The sequence below is a fragment of the Oryzias melastigma genome, linkage group LG8 (genome assembly GCF_002922805.2).
Source record: "Oryzias melastigma strain HK-1 linkage group LG8, ASM292280v2, whole genome shotgun sequence".
Lineage (NCBI taxonomy): Eukaryota > Metazoa > Chordata > Actinopteri > Beloniformes > Adrianichthyidae > Oryzias > Oryzias melastigma.
Window position 1 is genome coordinate 8849055 of NC_050519.1, and position 14589 is coordinate 8863643.

The following is a 14589-nucleotide window of genomic DNA, read 5'->3' on the forward strand; positions in this document are numbered from 1 at the left end:
CAGTTTTTTTGGAGGTGATCTGCAAATATCAGAAAACAGCTTAAATTATTTTTTATGACAAGTCAAAAATAAAATTAGAAAAATATTTTACTTTTAACTAGTTAACATGGGTCTATTTTATTATAATCCTTTATTTAAACACACGACAAAAAATACTGATCAAATTTGGTTTGAACCAGTTAGTACTCACCACCATTTTGCCAAACATTTCTATATTTTATGATCATTGTTGTTTAAATTTACTTTAACATGAATAGTTAAAAAGCTTTTGGCAACAAAAACATGACCCAAAAAGTGTAAAATACAGCAGGACAATTAGTTTCTTTTAATAAAAAAATCTTGCTTTATTTGTATTTTTAACACATTTTACAGTACTCAACAGTGAAATAAAATAAAAAATATACTGATATACTATAGCATTGTTTTATATATAGATGTTTTGCTTATTAAATGCATTTATCCACAAAATGACACCTCAGCTCTGTTAAGTGGAGAAACTCTCATAAAAATAATATAATAAAAAATAACCCAGACACATTTTACACATTACAGCAAGATCATTTACAAATATTACAATCATTTCATGTTTTCTCCCCCCTTAATAATCTTTCTCACTGGTGAACAAACACAGGAGTTAAAGCCCAGAGAATTGATCCCGAAGGGTGTCAGTCTGACATAACATTACATGACAGTAACACACATGGAAACCAGCTAAGTAGGCCACCATGAGACTAAAGTTACTAAGAACCAAATGTGGTGATAGTGGTATAATATTATCTGAGTTATATAAGGGCACATTTCTTTAAATGCAATTATATCTCTTGCAATGACTCCAGTAATCAGATAAGTTTACTTAAGTGTTATTAGTCTGCATGATCATGCCTAAAGAGAGGGGTTAGCATTGACTGCTGTACAAAGTGAGTTGTAATTTGCCCCAGTAATGAACAGGTGTGTGCCAACAAAAACACCCAGCACAGACTGTATAGACTACATGAAACACCGTCCGTCTCTAAACCTGATGAATTAAAGTGCTGGTACAAATCTATATGACTTCGACAATAATTGTGCACAATTAAAAATCATGACCAAATGTCGTCACAAGTGGGGGTAAAGAGAAGGTTAAAATGTGGCTTGCAGTTCCTCAGTGGTTCCTTGAACATTTTTTCAGTGGTTATTGTCAATTATGGTTTCGGTAAAACTCCAATTTACAAACCGTTATTACATTATGTACAGAGTGGTCGTGATTATAGCTATATCAATCAGCACGTGATTCATTTGCCTGACCGTCCACCACAATGATATAAAAATAAACTGTACACAAACTGTTTAAAGAAAACACTTCTCGCAGTTTTCTTTGTCATTTAAAAAGAATGGCAGCAATCAATTGAATAATTTCCTTAAGAAACAATTGCTACAGTATTGTGTTTGTATGGCAATGAAATATATTAGATTTTTTTTTTTTAATAGTTCGTGACAGAGCAAGAAGCCACGAAAATAAAGCAACATGTTAAAGTAAAAGGCCAGTGCATGTGGGAATCTTTTATTTATGTAGCTGCAAGAGCAATCCTGGATTCCCATTCGACCAGATGAAGAAAAAGCCTGAGTGGTGGCCTCGCAGCTCTGCTCCATCCTGCAACGGAGTGAGTCAAACACACAGGCTTTTTGTTGCACCAAGCTGTGGCATTTTTAGATAAGCTCAGTTACTGACCAGCAGAAACTTGCTCTTACCTTTAATTTTTTTTTTTTTTTTTTTACCCTGTGAAAAACGAACACCGAAACGTTTCCTTTAAGCGGAAAATCCTGAACACTGTTAAACAAGATGGAATAAAACCAACGAGTGAGCGATGACACGTCAGCGTCTGACATCCTGCTTCCTCTCGCTGTTACTTTTTCTTGCTAAAATCCTGCATAACTTTGTTCAAATATCCGTTTTTTTTTCTTTGATTTATTCAGAAGATCCTGATTAAAGTTTTACACATTCTGTGTGTTGGCCCAAGCACAGCAAGAACATAACAAATCCCCTCTGAAGGTAATTCTAAATACGCTGTGTCTAGACACACCAATATTCACAGAAATAAGCATACAGACGTGATATAAATATACTAAGGTATCTATCATATATCATGTAAATATACATACTTGCAGGTGCGTATCCTGCATCAGACATTAAGGCAAAATCCATCAAACATGGTGAGGATGATTAGGGACTGTCCGACCTCAAGTTGTCGCACTCCTTTCCCCTGACATTCAGCCTCCCTGATTTCTCGTATTTATTGGCGTTCCTTTGAACCCTTTCACCCACCGAAGCTTCTCATCCTTTACTTTGGTGAAAATAGTTGGTAATGAGGACACAAGTGCAAGTGGGTGTGAGACAACAAACAAAAACTTGTTCATAATTTGAAAACCCTTTCAACATATTCAGCAACTTTTAAATATATAAAATAGGCAGAATGTATGCTTCAAAGCATCGCATGGCTTTTTCTCAGAAAGTTGAAAATCATTTAATAGAAAAGAAAAAAAAAAAAAAAAAAGAAATGCTGGAAAGAGTCCACTGGTGATCGTGATGGTCTCAGTGATTGCTCTGCATCTCAAGTTCTCCGTTGAAATATTACCAGAAGAGCAACAAAGGAAGACTGAAAAAATATCACCACAGAAGTTGTGAGCTGCACACCACAATACCATGAAGAGTAAAGAGAGATCCTTCACAAGAGACAATCAGAAACAACTCTCCAGTTCCACAATGCATTGCTTCACGACAGCTCCAATCAGGAAGCTGGTGTTTCAGAAAGGCACAGAGCCATCTCGCACCAGTAGCACTCTCCTTGTAAAGGGAAAAAAAGACACGTGGGACCCGGCGGGTCCCCTCATCGCAGCAACTTCTACTCCTCAGATTCCATCCCCTCCAACTCTGTGATTTTCTTTCCGACATAAATGGAAAAAACATCCCTTAAAAACTTGGAGCCTCTCTTATAAGAACAGAGAGGTTCTAACAGATGTGACTTACTAATACTGACTAAAACACGTGTTAGTACACCATTTAGGGATGGCTTTTTCCAAAGGGATTCATTTACTGGTGGATGCCCCTTGTGTGGATGCACACAAACAAACATACAATGTGGTGTCAGTGCATTTCCAAATAAAAAAAGAAGAAGGGTAGAGTACTTATGGACTGCAATTATCTTGCATGACTGCTAAATGCATGTGCATGCATTGCATTAGGGTATTCAACGTGACTTGCTCCTGCTCTTGGATTTTGTGTTTTGATGTCACGTCAAGTGTGTTATGTGCATTCCTAACACCAGAGGGCTACACTGTCTTCAGTTGCCCATTAGTAATGCTCTCCTAAGTACCAGTCAGGTTGATGTTCTCTTTGAAATCCCTCAAAGGACATGCCATCACTCCAAATCTACAGTTGCTGTGTAATTAGCTTCTCTTATACGATTTTAATTGATTCCCTTTTTAAAAAATATATTTAAAGGTCTGTGTTGTCATTGCAGTCTTATTTGTTCTTGGTTTGGCCACTGAAAGGATGAACAAGATAATCTGTGCAAGTGATGAGAGAGGGATACGGGGAGCAGAACTCATGTATCCTCAGCTTGCGAAGAAGAATCTTCCTCTTCCTCTACAGGACTTGTGTCAGAAAGTCTTTCCTTCTCAGGCCCCTCAGCCTGAGACTTCAGCTCCTCCTCCACCTCCTCTTCCTCCATCGCCACCTCATCCTCCTCCTCAATTATATCCTCATTTTCGTCCTCGGCCATCGTGTCTTCCTCGTCTTCCTTTTTACTCCCCTCATCCCCATGGCTGTAGTCCTGTGCCGCATGGTTGGATGTGGGTTTGTCCCCCTCCTCTTCCTGTTCTGTCTGAGAGCTCTCTTCCAGGGTGAGTTCAAATTGAAACTTGTCTATGCATACGTTTAGATCCTTGTCCCCTTGCCCCACTGGGGGCGGCGAGGGGCTTTGTGGGATAGTGCTCTGGTACCAGTCCCTGTTGTCCTCCAAGGTGTCCAGGATCTCCTGGGCATCAGGGTACACAAGGTCCCCCCACGTCTCCCAAAGAGGGTGAACGATGTAGTCTATGAAGCCCACCTACAAAAAAAAAAAAAAAAAAATGAGAGGATTGGCATAAATGAATCCAGCTCAACAGGGTTAAAGTACTCCCTGCAAATCCGCATTAAAAATGTAGAAGGACGGCTGCTGTGATCAGAGCTGTCTCTGCCCCGCAGTTTGATGCCACCTGCAGCTACAACAGTCGTCAAACTGGGCTCAAAGTCGACGCCATGCATGCTCATCCCTCACTCCTAATGACTCACCTGACTCTTTTCTACAGATGCAGTGTGTTTGTCACACATGGGGCTGATCTCCATGCCGCGCTCCCTCTCCTTATCCCCCTGCCTGAAGAACTCCTCCATGATCCTCTCTGTCCACTGTCGGTACACAGCCAGGGGCTTCGTCGGATTGCTCAGGTCAGCACAGTGCACCATGTTCCTCAACACCTGCGCCATAGAATATAAGTGGGGAACACTGCCTTGAGTTCAGACAATCATTTTTTTGTTTGCTTAACATCAACAGAAATGGCCAAAACATTAAGCTCTTTAAGATTTGTTTTTTTTTCTCGTCTTTTTAGACTCCAATCATCTTTACATCTGATCTAAAAACGTTCCCGGTGGTCTTTCCGTTACGATTACGCCAATTTTAGCCAAAATAAAATACCCGTGTATTTTGCAAAGCGACAATAGTTTGTTGCAAAGTTGCCCTGAGTTATAGGTGGCGATGTTGGTGCGGAGTAAGCCTGCCCTGACTTCCCATCATCCCTTTGTTTACACTCTCTCCCGCTAGCTTAAAACACCTCACACCCCCAACCTAACATTACCGGTGCAACAAAAATGGCGAGCAATTTTGGAGGTACTGTTCTGAGCCAGATTCCAGCTCAGATGAGGAAAATTAAGATGGATCCAGTCGTCTAAGACAAGCTTGTGGCTCGCTGTAGTGGTTTCTACGTCTCATCTACGAGCTTTTCCAAGCAGTTTTTTGTCTGTTCACGATTCACAATGATTTGAATAAAAACATCTCAGAAACACATTTTTAAGCTTAATTTTTATTTATATATGTCCTCCATTGTGACAAAAAGGGACAGTAAATTTAAAAATGTAAGCTGAATTTATTTTACTTACAGAAAAAGTAAGTTTAATTTGAAAAAGCATTAAATATTTATCAAGTCAAAACAGAATACTCTTAGAGGAGTGATGTGTATCAGTGTATGGAGTAAATAAATTGAATAAATTAGCACAAAAATAAAAGTCACAACAACATATAATCTTAAGAACTATATTAAAACAGTTTAATTAACAAGTACAAAACTATGTTTTAAAAATTAAAAAGTAATCATATTCGAGGTATTGTATTCATTCTGCACTCCTGATTGATATAATTGTAAACTTCTGTTATTTCCTTCCTTGATTTTCTTGCCTTGTATCCCATATCGGAAGTTTGTTTTGTGTTTTTCTTTTTATTGATTCATTTACTGGTTAAAAGGAACAGACAATATAAGATTGTTTTTTTTCATGTTGGAGTTTGAAAAAAAAAGACAAATGCCACAGAACCTGTTAAAATAACTGTTAAATAACTCAACTTTCATTGGAGTGGGTCTTTAAATGCTTTTATTTACGTTTTTAAACATGATGCTCTGAAACCAGAACTCATTTTTTCCCTCATTAACTCGCATCACATGGCAATATAAGCTACATAACTAAATTTGAATGCTTTATAAGGAAGATTTAATCATTTTTATGACTTCAAAATTGCTAGAATGATAAAATTATCCGGTTAAACATAATTATTCTGAGCTTAATCAAAGAAAAAACAATTAAAACAAACATTTCAGCTCAAAATTGCAATAATTTCTCCTACATTATTTAGCAACCTGTTAAAGAAGTATGTAAATAATATTTTCTTTCCCTTTTTACCTATCAGACCCCACACAAAGTCTCAAAAAAGCCACAGTTCACTTAATTCACAGCCAAGTAATACAGAAATAGAAAATCTGACCTGTATACGATCAGTGTAGTGGTCGAGCATCAGAACTCCAGAACTTGTTACTTTCTTTGTTTCTACCATGGTCTTAAGGTCTGCCAGCAAACTCATGTGTTTGGACATGTCTGTTGCCAAAACCTAGAAAGAAAAACATCTATTAAAGCCAAAATAAAAGTTCAGATTGATCAAATGCAGAAACGAAGTATAGGCACACCATATCAATAACAAGCTTCCTGAGACTCTGTCTCTGCCTTTTGCTGAGATTCTGGAAGATGTCACAGTTTTCCTCATGGAGCAGCTTAAAGCCCACAGCCAGATGATGGTTCTCCAGAACAGACTCGTCATTATACATCAAGGCCAACTCTGAGTCTGCAAGAGCGAGCAAGCACAGCAGCTCTCATCACAATCAGAAAAATGTTTAAAATATCCCCAAAATAAAGGAAACTTTATTCAAAGAAAATACAAATTATGCAACGTAACTTACTAGTGTTTATGAGGAACTGGTTGGACACTCCTGGATGGTCTACATCATGAATGGCAGCAGCAAATAATGCAGCTAATATCTCTAGATCGGTGAACACAGCCTAAAAAAGGAGGAAAAGTGTCAATTCTAACAGCACTGAGCTGCTAGAAAAAAAAAAATCAATATTTCACACTTTTTGACACACTTACATCTAAAGCTGGAGTGGACAGCAGTACATGGGTGGACTGAGTGACATCAGCAGCATGGAGGCTGTTGTGGTAGGCCACATTGGCGTGGTAGTGGTCTTCCAGAGTCATGACATAGGTGACAAAAGTGTCCACAGGGATGCGAAAAGTCTTCAGTAAATCTCTTTCCTGCAGCGGGGAGAGCACATGCGAGCTTAGTCTAAAACCCAAACGGAGACTTCATCAACACAAACCTTCTGAAGACGGAGTTGGTTTACCTGAAAGATGGCATACATTATGCAGCTGAGGGGTCGATTATTAGAAAGCTCTGCCACATTGAAGATATTAAGGCCCCATCTGTTCAAATCCATCAGTTCCTGAAGGTGAAGCGGACAGTGTTAGTTTTATCTGCAGATGCTGACCGTCTCTGGTGCTGCTTTTCCGTGTGTTTACCCGAGCTAATGCGTCCTCGTGTTCAGTCTTCACGCCGAAACGAGGCAAGGTGGAGTTGGAAAGGCTGGAGCTGTGTGTGAGTTTCTTCACCCCGCTGATGTGACACATGGGCTTCTCCCTTTCTCTTAAAGTCGGGGATGGGATTTCTACTTCATTCTGCTTATCTGGAGGGATCAAAAGAGGAGTCAGCTGCTTGACTAGAGGTCAACAGGGGTTAGTGGTGGGTTGGATTTACCTAGAAAGGTAGTGGAGATGTATTCGGACACTTGGTTCCCTGAGCGACTCATCTCTGACAAGTGTGACAGCTCTCTGTTCAACATCCTCTTGAACTGGGGGGGCAAGAAAGTAGTAATTATGAGGGGTGATTGATCATCCAAAAACATGCAGAAGCGTCAGTGTGGATGCAGAGAAATACACCATATGAATCAAATTTGAGAAGATAAATTATTGCACTCGTCTACAAAAAGGGTGAGAAATCAATTATGAATCATCCCTCCTCCTTTTCTCAGATGAGAACACACTGTTCAATACCCCAGCTTGCTTCCAGTGATGTGTTGCAGCAACGTGCCATTTTTATACGTATCGTTTCCGACTCCTCTGCAGTGTCAGCCATGAACTATGCAAATTTTTCAGGTCCCAGACACAAATGTGATGAAGTGCATAAATTACCAACACAAAGAAAGAAAGAAAGAAAGAAGGAGGGGGGGGGCTGTTCCTGAGAACGCTCTCTCTGCCTTTTTCCTAATCGCTTCCCATCTGAACACTGTTCCCCGTCAGGCGAATCGTAAGACCATTCGGACAGACCCCTCTGTTTGTGTCCTACTGACTGATCTTTCACACATAACAATTTCCATGGCAACCGGAGCAGTTGCCATAGCAACTGCCTCCTCACAGTCATTCCTTCATGTGAGAGCGGTGGCTGTTTGGGTGACAATCTCAGGGAGTCGGCAGGTGACTCTGACCTTTACCAAGGTCAGCCCTCCCCTCCCCCCTCCTCCTCCTCCTGTTGCTGCATGTCTGAATGTTTCTCCTGACGTAAACAAAGCTCTTCATAAGAATGATCCAATCTTCCTTCACACCTGTTCTGGTCAGACCAGCAGTGGCTGCAAGTAAACAGGTACTCTTATTACACAACCAAATCAAATCAGTCATCAGACTAGAGAGCCGTAGCCCAGTGGCACACTTCAACAGCAGGCTCAGCCCTAAATCCCTCTCAGCACCACGTTCCTCACTCCTTCCTCCCCTAATGCTGTAACGCTGAGTCATAGCTGCCAACCGACACGTCTACGGTGCCAGTCCAAGTGCCAGGACAAACAACGCTCTTCCCCTTACACTGACTAATGAAGCAAACATGCAAACATCGCGCAGGCATGACCACGGACAGGCACACTCTGACACCTGTGCATGTGAGAAACCCGGGGCGGGTGCACAACCTCAGCCACGCAGTTTGACGAGCAGCAGACGACTGCACACACCTGAGAATGCTTTCACTCTAACCTGTTTCCTGGGATTCAGAAGGAAGCAAAACATTACATAAAAACAATATAAAGATAATTCTTGCATCTTTGAAACAACACCTTAACGATGCTCTAGCATAAGAAAAATGAGAAACATGCTTTGAATTACTCTGTTTTGAGGCCAACAAGAAAGAGGAAGAGGGATGTGGGAAATTAGATGAGAGGATGGAAAAAAACTTTATTAACTGCAACAAGTCTGCAACAAAGATAACTGGATTCTGTCTGGCTTCCATATAAATGTGTGTTTTTACATATTGAACAGGGATGTAGGTCAGATAAGAAACCTTAAAACTTTAAAACAACAATTTATTAAAATTAATTTTCTTATATTTTTGTTTAGATCTGAGCATCCACTTGAAATAAACAAAACATTCATCAATAACAGATCCATCCTAGTTTCTAGAAGTGATAGTTTTGCCAAAACAATCTTTCATTTTCAAACGAAATTTGTGTAAGAATAGAAATGTAGAAAAAAGCGTCCAATTATGTGAATAAACGGAATTGTTTGTGAGCTTGTGAATCAAAATTGAATATATTTGTTGTTTTGTTTACATTTCATCTGATTTGTTAAAAGCTACAGATTCTTGTCTCTTGATTAAATATAAATATAAAATAATAACCCACATACTTGTTTCTCCTTTTAACCCCCTTAATGCCTGATTTTTTCTCCAGCTATGAGAAAAAAAGTATTATTATTAATTACATTTAGGTAATTTTGGAGACGAAGTTGTTTGTTGCATATTTGCGACAACAGGCATTAAGGGGTTAAGTGTATCATAACGTGATAATCAGTCACACCACAAGACTGACACAATCAGAATCAACCAAAAATCCTGGGCTTGACAAACAGACGGGCTGTTAATGCATTCATAACAGTATTTGATGGAGTGTCGGCCTCATCCGTCCCAGACGGCCTCTGCTCTGAAGGCTGTGGATACCCTACCTGGTCCCACCAACCGATGAGCCAGGGCCGGGAGCAGGTCTCACAAAACAGATCCACTAAAGGCGTCCTACGTTCAGCAGGTGTCCCGCCCCCCTCCAGGACTCCCCCAGCCGCTGCACCTGGGTCCAGCTCTGCCCCTGCCCTCCCCTGCAGCGGGCTATAGCTGGAGGAGCGGGGCAGCCTGTACCCCCCCGGCACAGGCGAAGGGCAGGGGGATGGCGCCGGGTCAATGGCCTCCACCACACCCATGTTGAGGGTGACTGGTGGTTTGGGCCTCTGACACAGGCAGGAGGCGCGGTAGTGGAGTGGGCCGGGGGCACCGTGAGGGCCCCAGTGGCATGAGGGCGTCGTCAGGGCACGCGGAGAGAGCCCACAGCCAGTCAAGCCGGGATACTCCAGAGTGATGGATCCCCGAAGACACGGGGAGGGTGAAGAAACGGGAGGGGGTGGGGGTTAGGGGGCCGTTGGAGCGGAATGTCCCAGCCTACATGCAGGACCCCAAAGTAGGCCGCCCCGTCAGTCCTGAGTCAGGCTCCAGCCTCAGTGTGGTCAGACGGCGAGGGTCCTCCTGATGGGCGAACCAGGAGCCCCCCTGGATCTGGCTGCTGTGGAGACTACATCTCATCCCATTTGCTGAGCAGGGTGACCCAAATCTTCTGTCACCACAGAGTGAAGGTGGAGGAAGGCCGGGCGAGTGGAGACAGAGGGGAACCGGGAGGGAGGAACCAGGTGAAAAGCTGATGGAGGAGATGCTTGTTCAAACTAAAGATGAAAATATAAATCAATTGCAAGGCAGAGAGCAAAGGATGGAGGCAGAGGGATGGATGACAGCATCGGGAAAAGAGGGGGGAAGGATAAAATCAAGGATGGAGAGAATTCGAGGGGTGCAGGCAGGCCTGTAGATCCAAACAGCTGGGCTAGAAAAAACAGTGTTGCTCGCCCCTCCCCCACGGTACAGATCCAAAGGCCCGGCCCAGTCCTGCCGGTGCTCCAGCTTGTCTCCTCGGTTTCACCTCCACTCAGCCCGTGCACAGGCAGGCAGCCTGCATCCCGCTCTCTCCTCACCCCGGCCCTCCGCTCCCGCACAAATCGAGCCCTAATTGGCCAAAAGCGCCGGGGGTCTAATCCTGCAGCTTCAGGCTGCCGTTCCTCCTCCAGTGCTCTGCCTCTTGCGCCATTTCCCTGAATGCCGTAGACAGCCCTCGCAAGCTAATCAGGCGCTTGCCTCCCCTGTCAGAGGCTGAGTGCGCATGTGCAACAAGACAGCATGTACGTCTGTCGAAAATATGTGTGAGAGCTGAGAGGGTGTGAGACTGAGCGACTGGCTCAGTCAGGAGGATTTCTGCGGCTCAGCCGCCGCTGCAAACGTACAATAGTTTTGCATTCCACTCCCAGAAAACAAGCTTTAGTCATTATTACGTTTGCCAAATCTGCTGCATCTAACATCTATTCCTCCATCCTTTCATTTAGAGTCCAAACAAAAACACAAATGTGTCTAATAAAAGCAGCACATGCGTCTGTGTCTTTAAGACAGTACTCAATTAAGGGAGCATCGCCTCTGTCTCATTGGATGCTGCTGAAACCACATGTTTTGTGGTCAGAGTGGCAAGCCAATGACTAAAAGGGAAGGGCAGACCCTGCTGCTGCCGATAGCAACCAAGGTTACAGCGGAGACATCAGCATCAGGACCAGTCCCCCCCCTACCCCATCCTGTCCTCCTCCACCCGCATCTACATCTCTCCTGTCTATCTGCCACTGTGCCCCCACAAACACACAAAAGCCCAGCTCATATGCAGGTGCCAAACCAAATCCAGAGCTATTTGTCAACAAGGAAACAATATGGTCAAGCATTAATTATACAGCAGAATGTAATTAATTCATAGAACTCAAACAGTTTTTTTTTACTTGTGTTTGTTGCTCCTTAAACCAGAGTAAGACCTCTTCTTCACACCAGATGGACATTTTTACAGTTTTATATGAACCTGCTTTACGTTGTCGTCCGACACACACCAGGAAAACTTAAGAAGTGTTGTTCGTCAACATATTTCTGACCCCTGTGCAGGTGAACGTGTCCGTGTGGACGGCTGCAAACCTTGTTGGAGGCCATCTCACTGACTGAGCGGTGGGTTTGAATGGTCTCCAGCTGGTCCAGACACCAGTCCAGCTCCTCCAGAGTCTCCCTAGCCATCTGCTGGTACGTCTCCTCTGACAGAGCAGGTGGAGGAGAAAAAGCACAGAATGGGGATTTAAGTCACCAAACTTCTGCAAAAAAGCCAAAATTTCATTCCTACCTCCTCAATTGCAATGATTAATGGGTTAGATTTAAATATTTTAAAACATAAAAGTATGCAACAGATTTTTTGTTCATATGTGGTATGAGTATTATTGTGATGAAAACAAAATTACGATGTTTTAAACATTATTCCAGTTATATGCTTTGACATATCTGATACCTAAAATGAAATAAACACCCCTTTTCATTTAAATACAACAAATATGGAATAATTACGACAAAATACAGCAAAAAAACATTTGCAAAACAATGTTTTTGGCATGAATTTTTAAAAGATTCTTAATTCTGAATGACCTAATTTACAATGTTAATTAAAAAAACACACAAAAAATCAAATACAAAACATTAATGACTTTTTTACCCTTGATTTATTGTTACTACAACTAAAACTGTTTTAAATTTATTTAAAAAACAGTAAACCTGATTTTAAAAATGCTTAACAGCATAACTCTTCATGTTAGGGAGTGTGTATATAAGACAATAAAGGGTATTTGTATTCTAAAACAAACAAAAACCCTTCTATTAAAACGTTTCAAGGGTGTATTTCCCTTCTCATTACTGATGATGCATGTGAGAATGTGGGAGTTTTAGTTCGTCAATTGAGAAAACTTCTGTTTTTAATTAGCTGACAGCATACCAGAAAGTGTAGCTTGGGGAACAGTGGGTTGGCTTTGCACTGGTGACCTCCTGTGGACAAATATGGAATTACATCAGTCATAAAACTGCACAATGCCTCCCTCTTGTGGTAAAAGATAACATTACATGTGAGACAACAAAAGGTTTAAATCACACATTTTTATTTTGGATAATATTCATTTGAAAAATAAGAAAAAATGTGTAAATCAAGTAAGTTAAATTCGAACAAAGGACATTTTTTAATAAAATACTGTTTTTTATGCAAGAATAAAAAAAGAAAATGATGCAAATCCATGTTTTTCAATTATCTTTTATAGTCTCGTTACTAGGAACTAGAGGGGATATTCTCAGTGTAATTATCGATCCTGATAATTCGGTGTTGCATTGCTTTATATATCATATTGACGTAGAGCTAAAAGTCTGCCAGCTTGAGCTGCGTCTGTCTACTGCATTACAAGGGAGAATAATTTTAGCAATATTGACCGTCTCCAGCGTCTGGGCTCAGAGTCAGGGACATGCATCTGAGCCATGAAGCTCTGTGCTCTCAGTCCTCTAGAGCTAAATGGAAAGAAGCCAAAAGATAAAGATCACATTTTCCTTGATTGCCGCCTGATACTCATCAGCCGGTTAATCACGATGGGTAAATGTTTCCCCGTACGAGCGAAAGGGGATGGAGACATTAACATACACACAGCCACAAATCGAGCAGGCAGTCGTGACAAGCACAAGTGGGGGGGAAGGGGGTGTCCGAGAGCATGATACTGACTTGTTAGTGGGTGTTGTGACATTGGCGAGGATGGTGAAGTTGCTTCTTACAGTTCGTAGGCTTGCCAACACCTGGGGGATGGATGGACAGCGTAGGAGGGAGAGAAGGAGGAGGGAAGAGGAAGGAGCAGGGGGTAGCGGTGGTGGTGGAGGGGGGGGACAAGTTCACTGCACTAATTCAACAGATACTTCTTGACATGATAACAAACTTTTCAAAGATAGGAAACATACCTGAGCAAAAGGGGTGACAATCATGTCTTCGGCGTGCCTGCAGGGCCGAAACACAAAGAATATGAATTATTTTCAGGAGGGGGTGGGCAGCTTTCGTGTCTGTGAGAGGGAAATTTCAAAAACCCACATGGGTCTCACTTTAAAAAACACTGGTGGAGGATTGTAATGCTTATTCAAAGATAGGCCAGGAAGCAGCACTTAATATAATGCCTGGAACGGATCCATTAGCATAATGCCTGCATAATTATTATCATAACCACAGCTTTCTTGATTGGTGTAATATGCAGTTGTTGCCCCGTGAGTGTTTGTGTGTGGATGGTTGCAGCATCCTGACGGATTCAGGCTGATGGCTTACCCCTCACTGTTGATGGAGGAGTTGCGTGACATGGTTTTGGGGGACGTGTCGTAGTCGGAGTCTGAGCGGTAGAGGAAGGACTCCCTGCGCTGGCTCTGGGGGAAGGAAGGATGGAGCACCAAGCCAGGACTCGCCTGCGAGTCCATGGGGCTGCGGCCTGGCGAGGGACCATTTTCTGAATCGAAGCTTGAGTGGAAAAGAGGAGGAAACATTGGAGTCAAGAAGGGTGGCTTTGCTGCGTTTCTCATTTGTTGCAGTGACAACAAACAGAAGACAGATTACCCCGAAGGCTCCTGTTGAGGCCGGAGAGATAATGGAGCATGCAGCTACGACTGAGCAGGACTGTTGTACGAGCAAACTGCCAGTCCACAAGAAGTAAACTTCAGTGACAAGTCATTTTTTTAGGGAATCGTTTGGAAGCTAGCGACAGATTCTCTCCAGGGCAAAAGCTGTCTTTAGGAAAAGAAGAGTGATTTCGATTTATGCTGAGATCCCTTTTGCACCCTCGGGGCTTGAACTCTGATCACTCTTTTCACATGACTGGGCCCCTGTTAGACTTCCACAAACACACAGAGATGCAGCAGTTCTGCCTCAAGTTTTTCATGGACAAATACTCTAGAGCTAATTTAGTTCAGTAAATTGAACGACTAAACCGGATAGTTTAATTCGGTCCAGTTGTGAAGAGAAAAAAATAAAAAATCTAAAGTAAGTTTCTAGCA

At 42.2% G+C, this 14589-nt stretch overlaps 1 protein-coding gene across 3 annotated transcripts in view; it reads right to left on the reverse strand.

Moving 5' to 3' along the window:
- Positions 1-319: 319 nt before the first annotated feature.
- Positions 320-14589, reverse strand: part of pde4a (phosphodiesterase 4A, cAMP-specific) — a 43548-nt gene continuing 29278 nt past the window's right edge. For 2 of the 3 annotated variants that reach the window (XM_024272579.2, XM_024272581.2), the window contains exons 2-15: positions 13871-14056; positions 13516-13552; positions 13286-13356; positions 12521-12570; positions 11683-11795; positions 7366-7459; positions 7131-7294; positions 6956-7054; positions 6702-6866; positions 6514-6613; positions 6244-6398; positions 6045-6167; positions 4310-4492; positions 320-4085 (exon numbers count right to left, since the gene is read on the reverse strand). In XM_024272579.2, the coding sequence (XP_024128347.1) occupies positions 3582-4085; positions 4310-4492; positions 6045-6167; positions 6244-6398; positions 6514-6613; positions 6702-6866; positions 6956-7054; positions 7131-7294; positions 7366-7459; positions 11683-11795; positions 12521-12570; positions 13286-13356; positions 13516-13552; positions 13871-14056 (2044 nt within the window). In that variant the 3' untranslated portion in view covers positions 320-3581. Of the gene's footprint in view, positions 4086-4309; positions 4493-6044; positions 6168-6243; positions 6399-6513; positions 6614-6701; positions 6867-6955; positions 7055-7130; positions 7295-7365; positions 7460-11682; positions 11796-12520; positions 12571-13285; positions 13357-13515; positions 13553-13870; positions 14057-14152; positions 14542-14589 lie in introns of those variants that run through there. The other variant, XM_036213208.1, reaches the window with a different exon arrangement.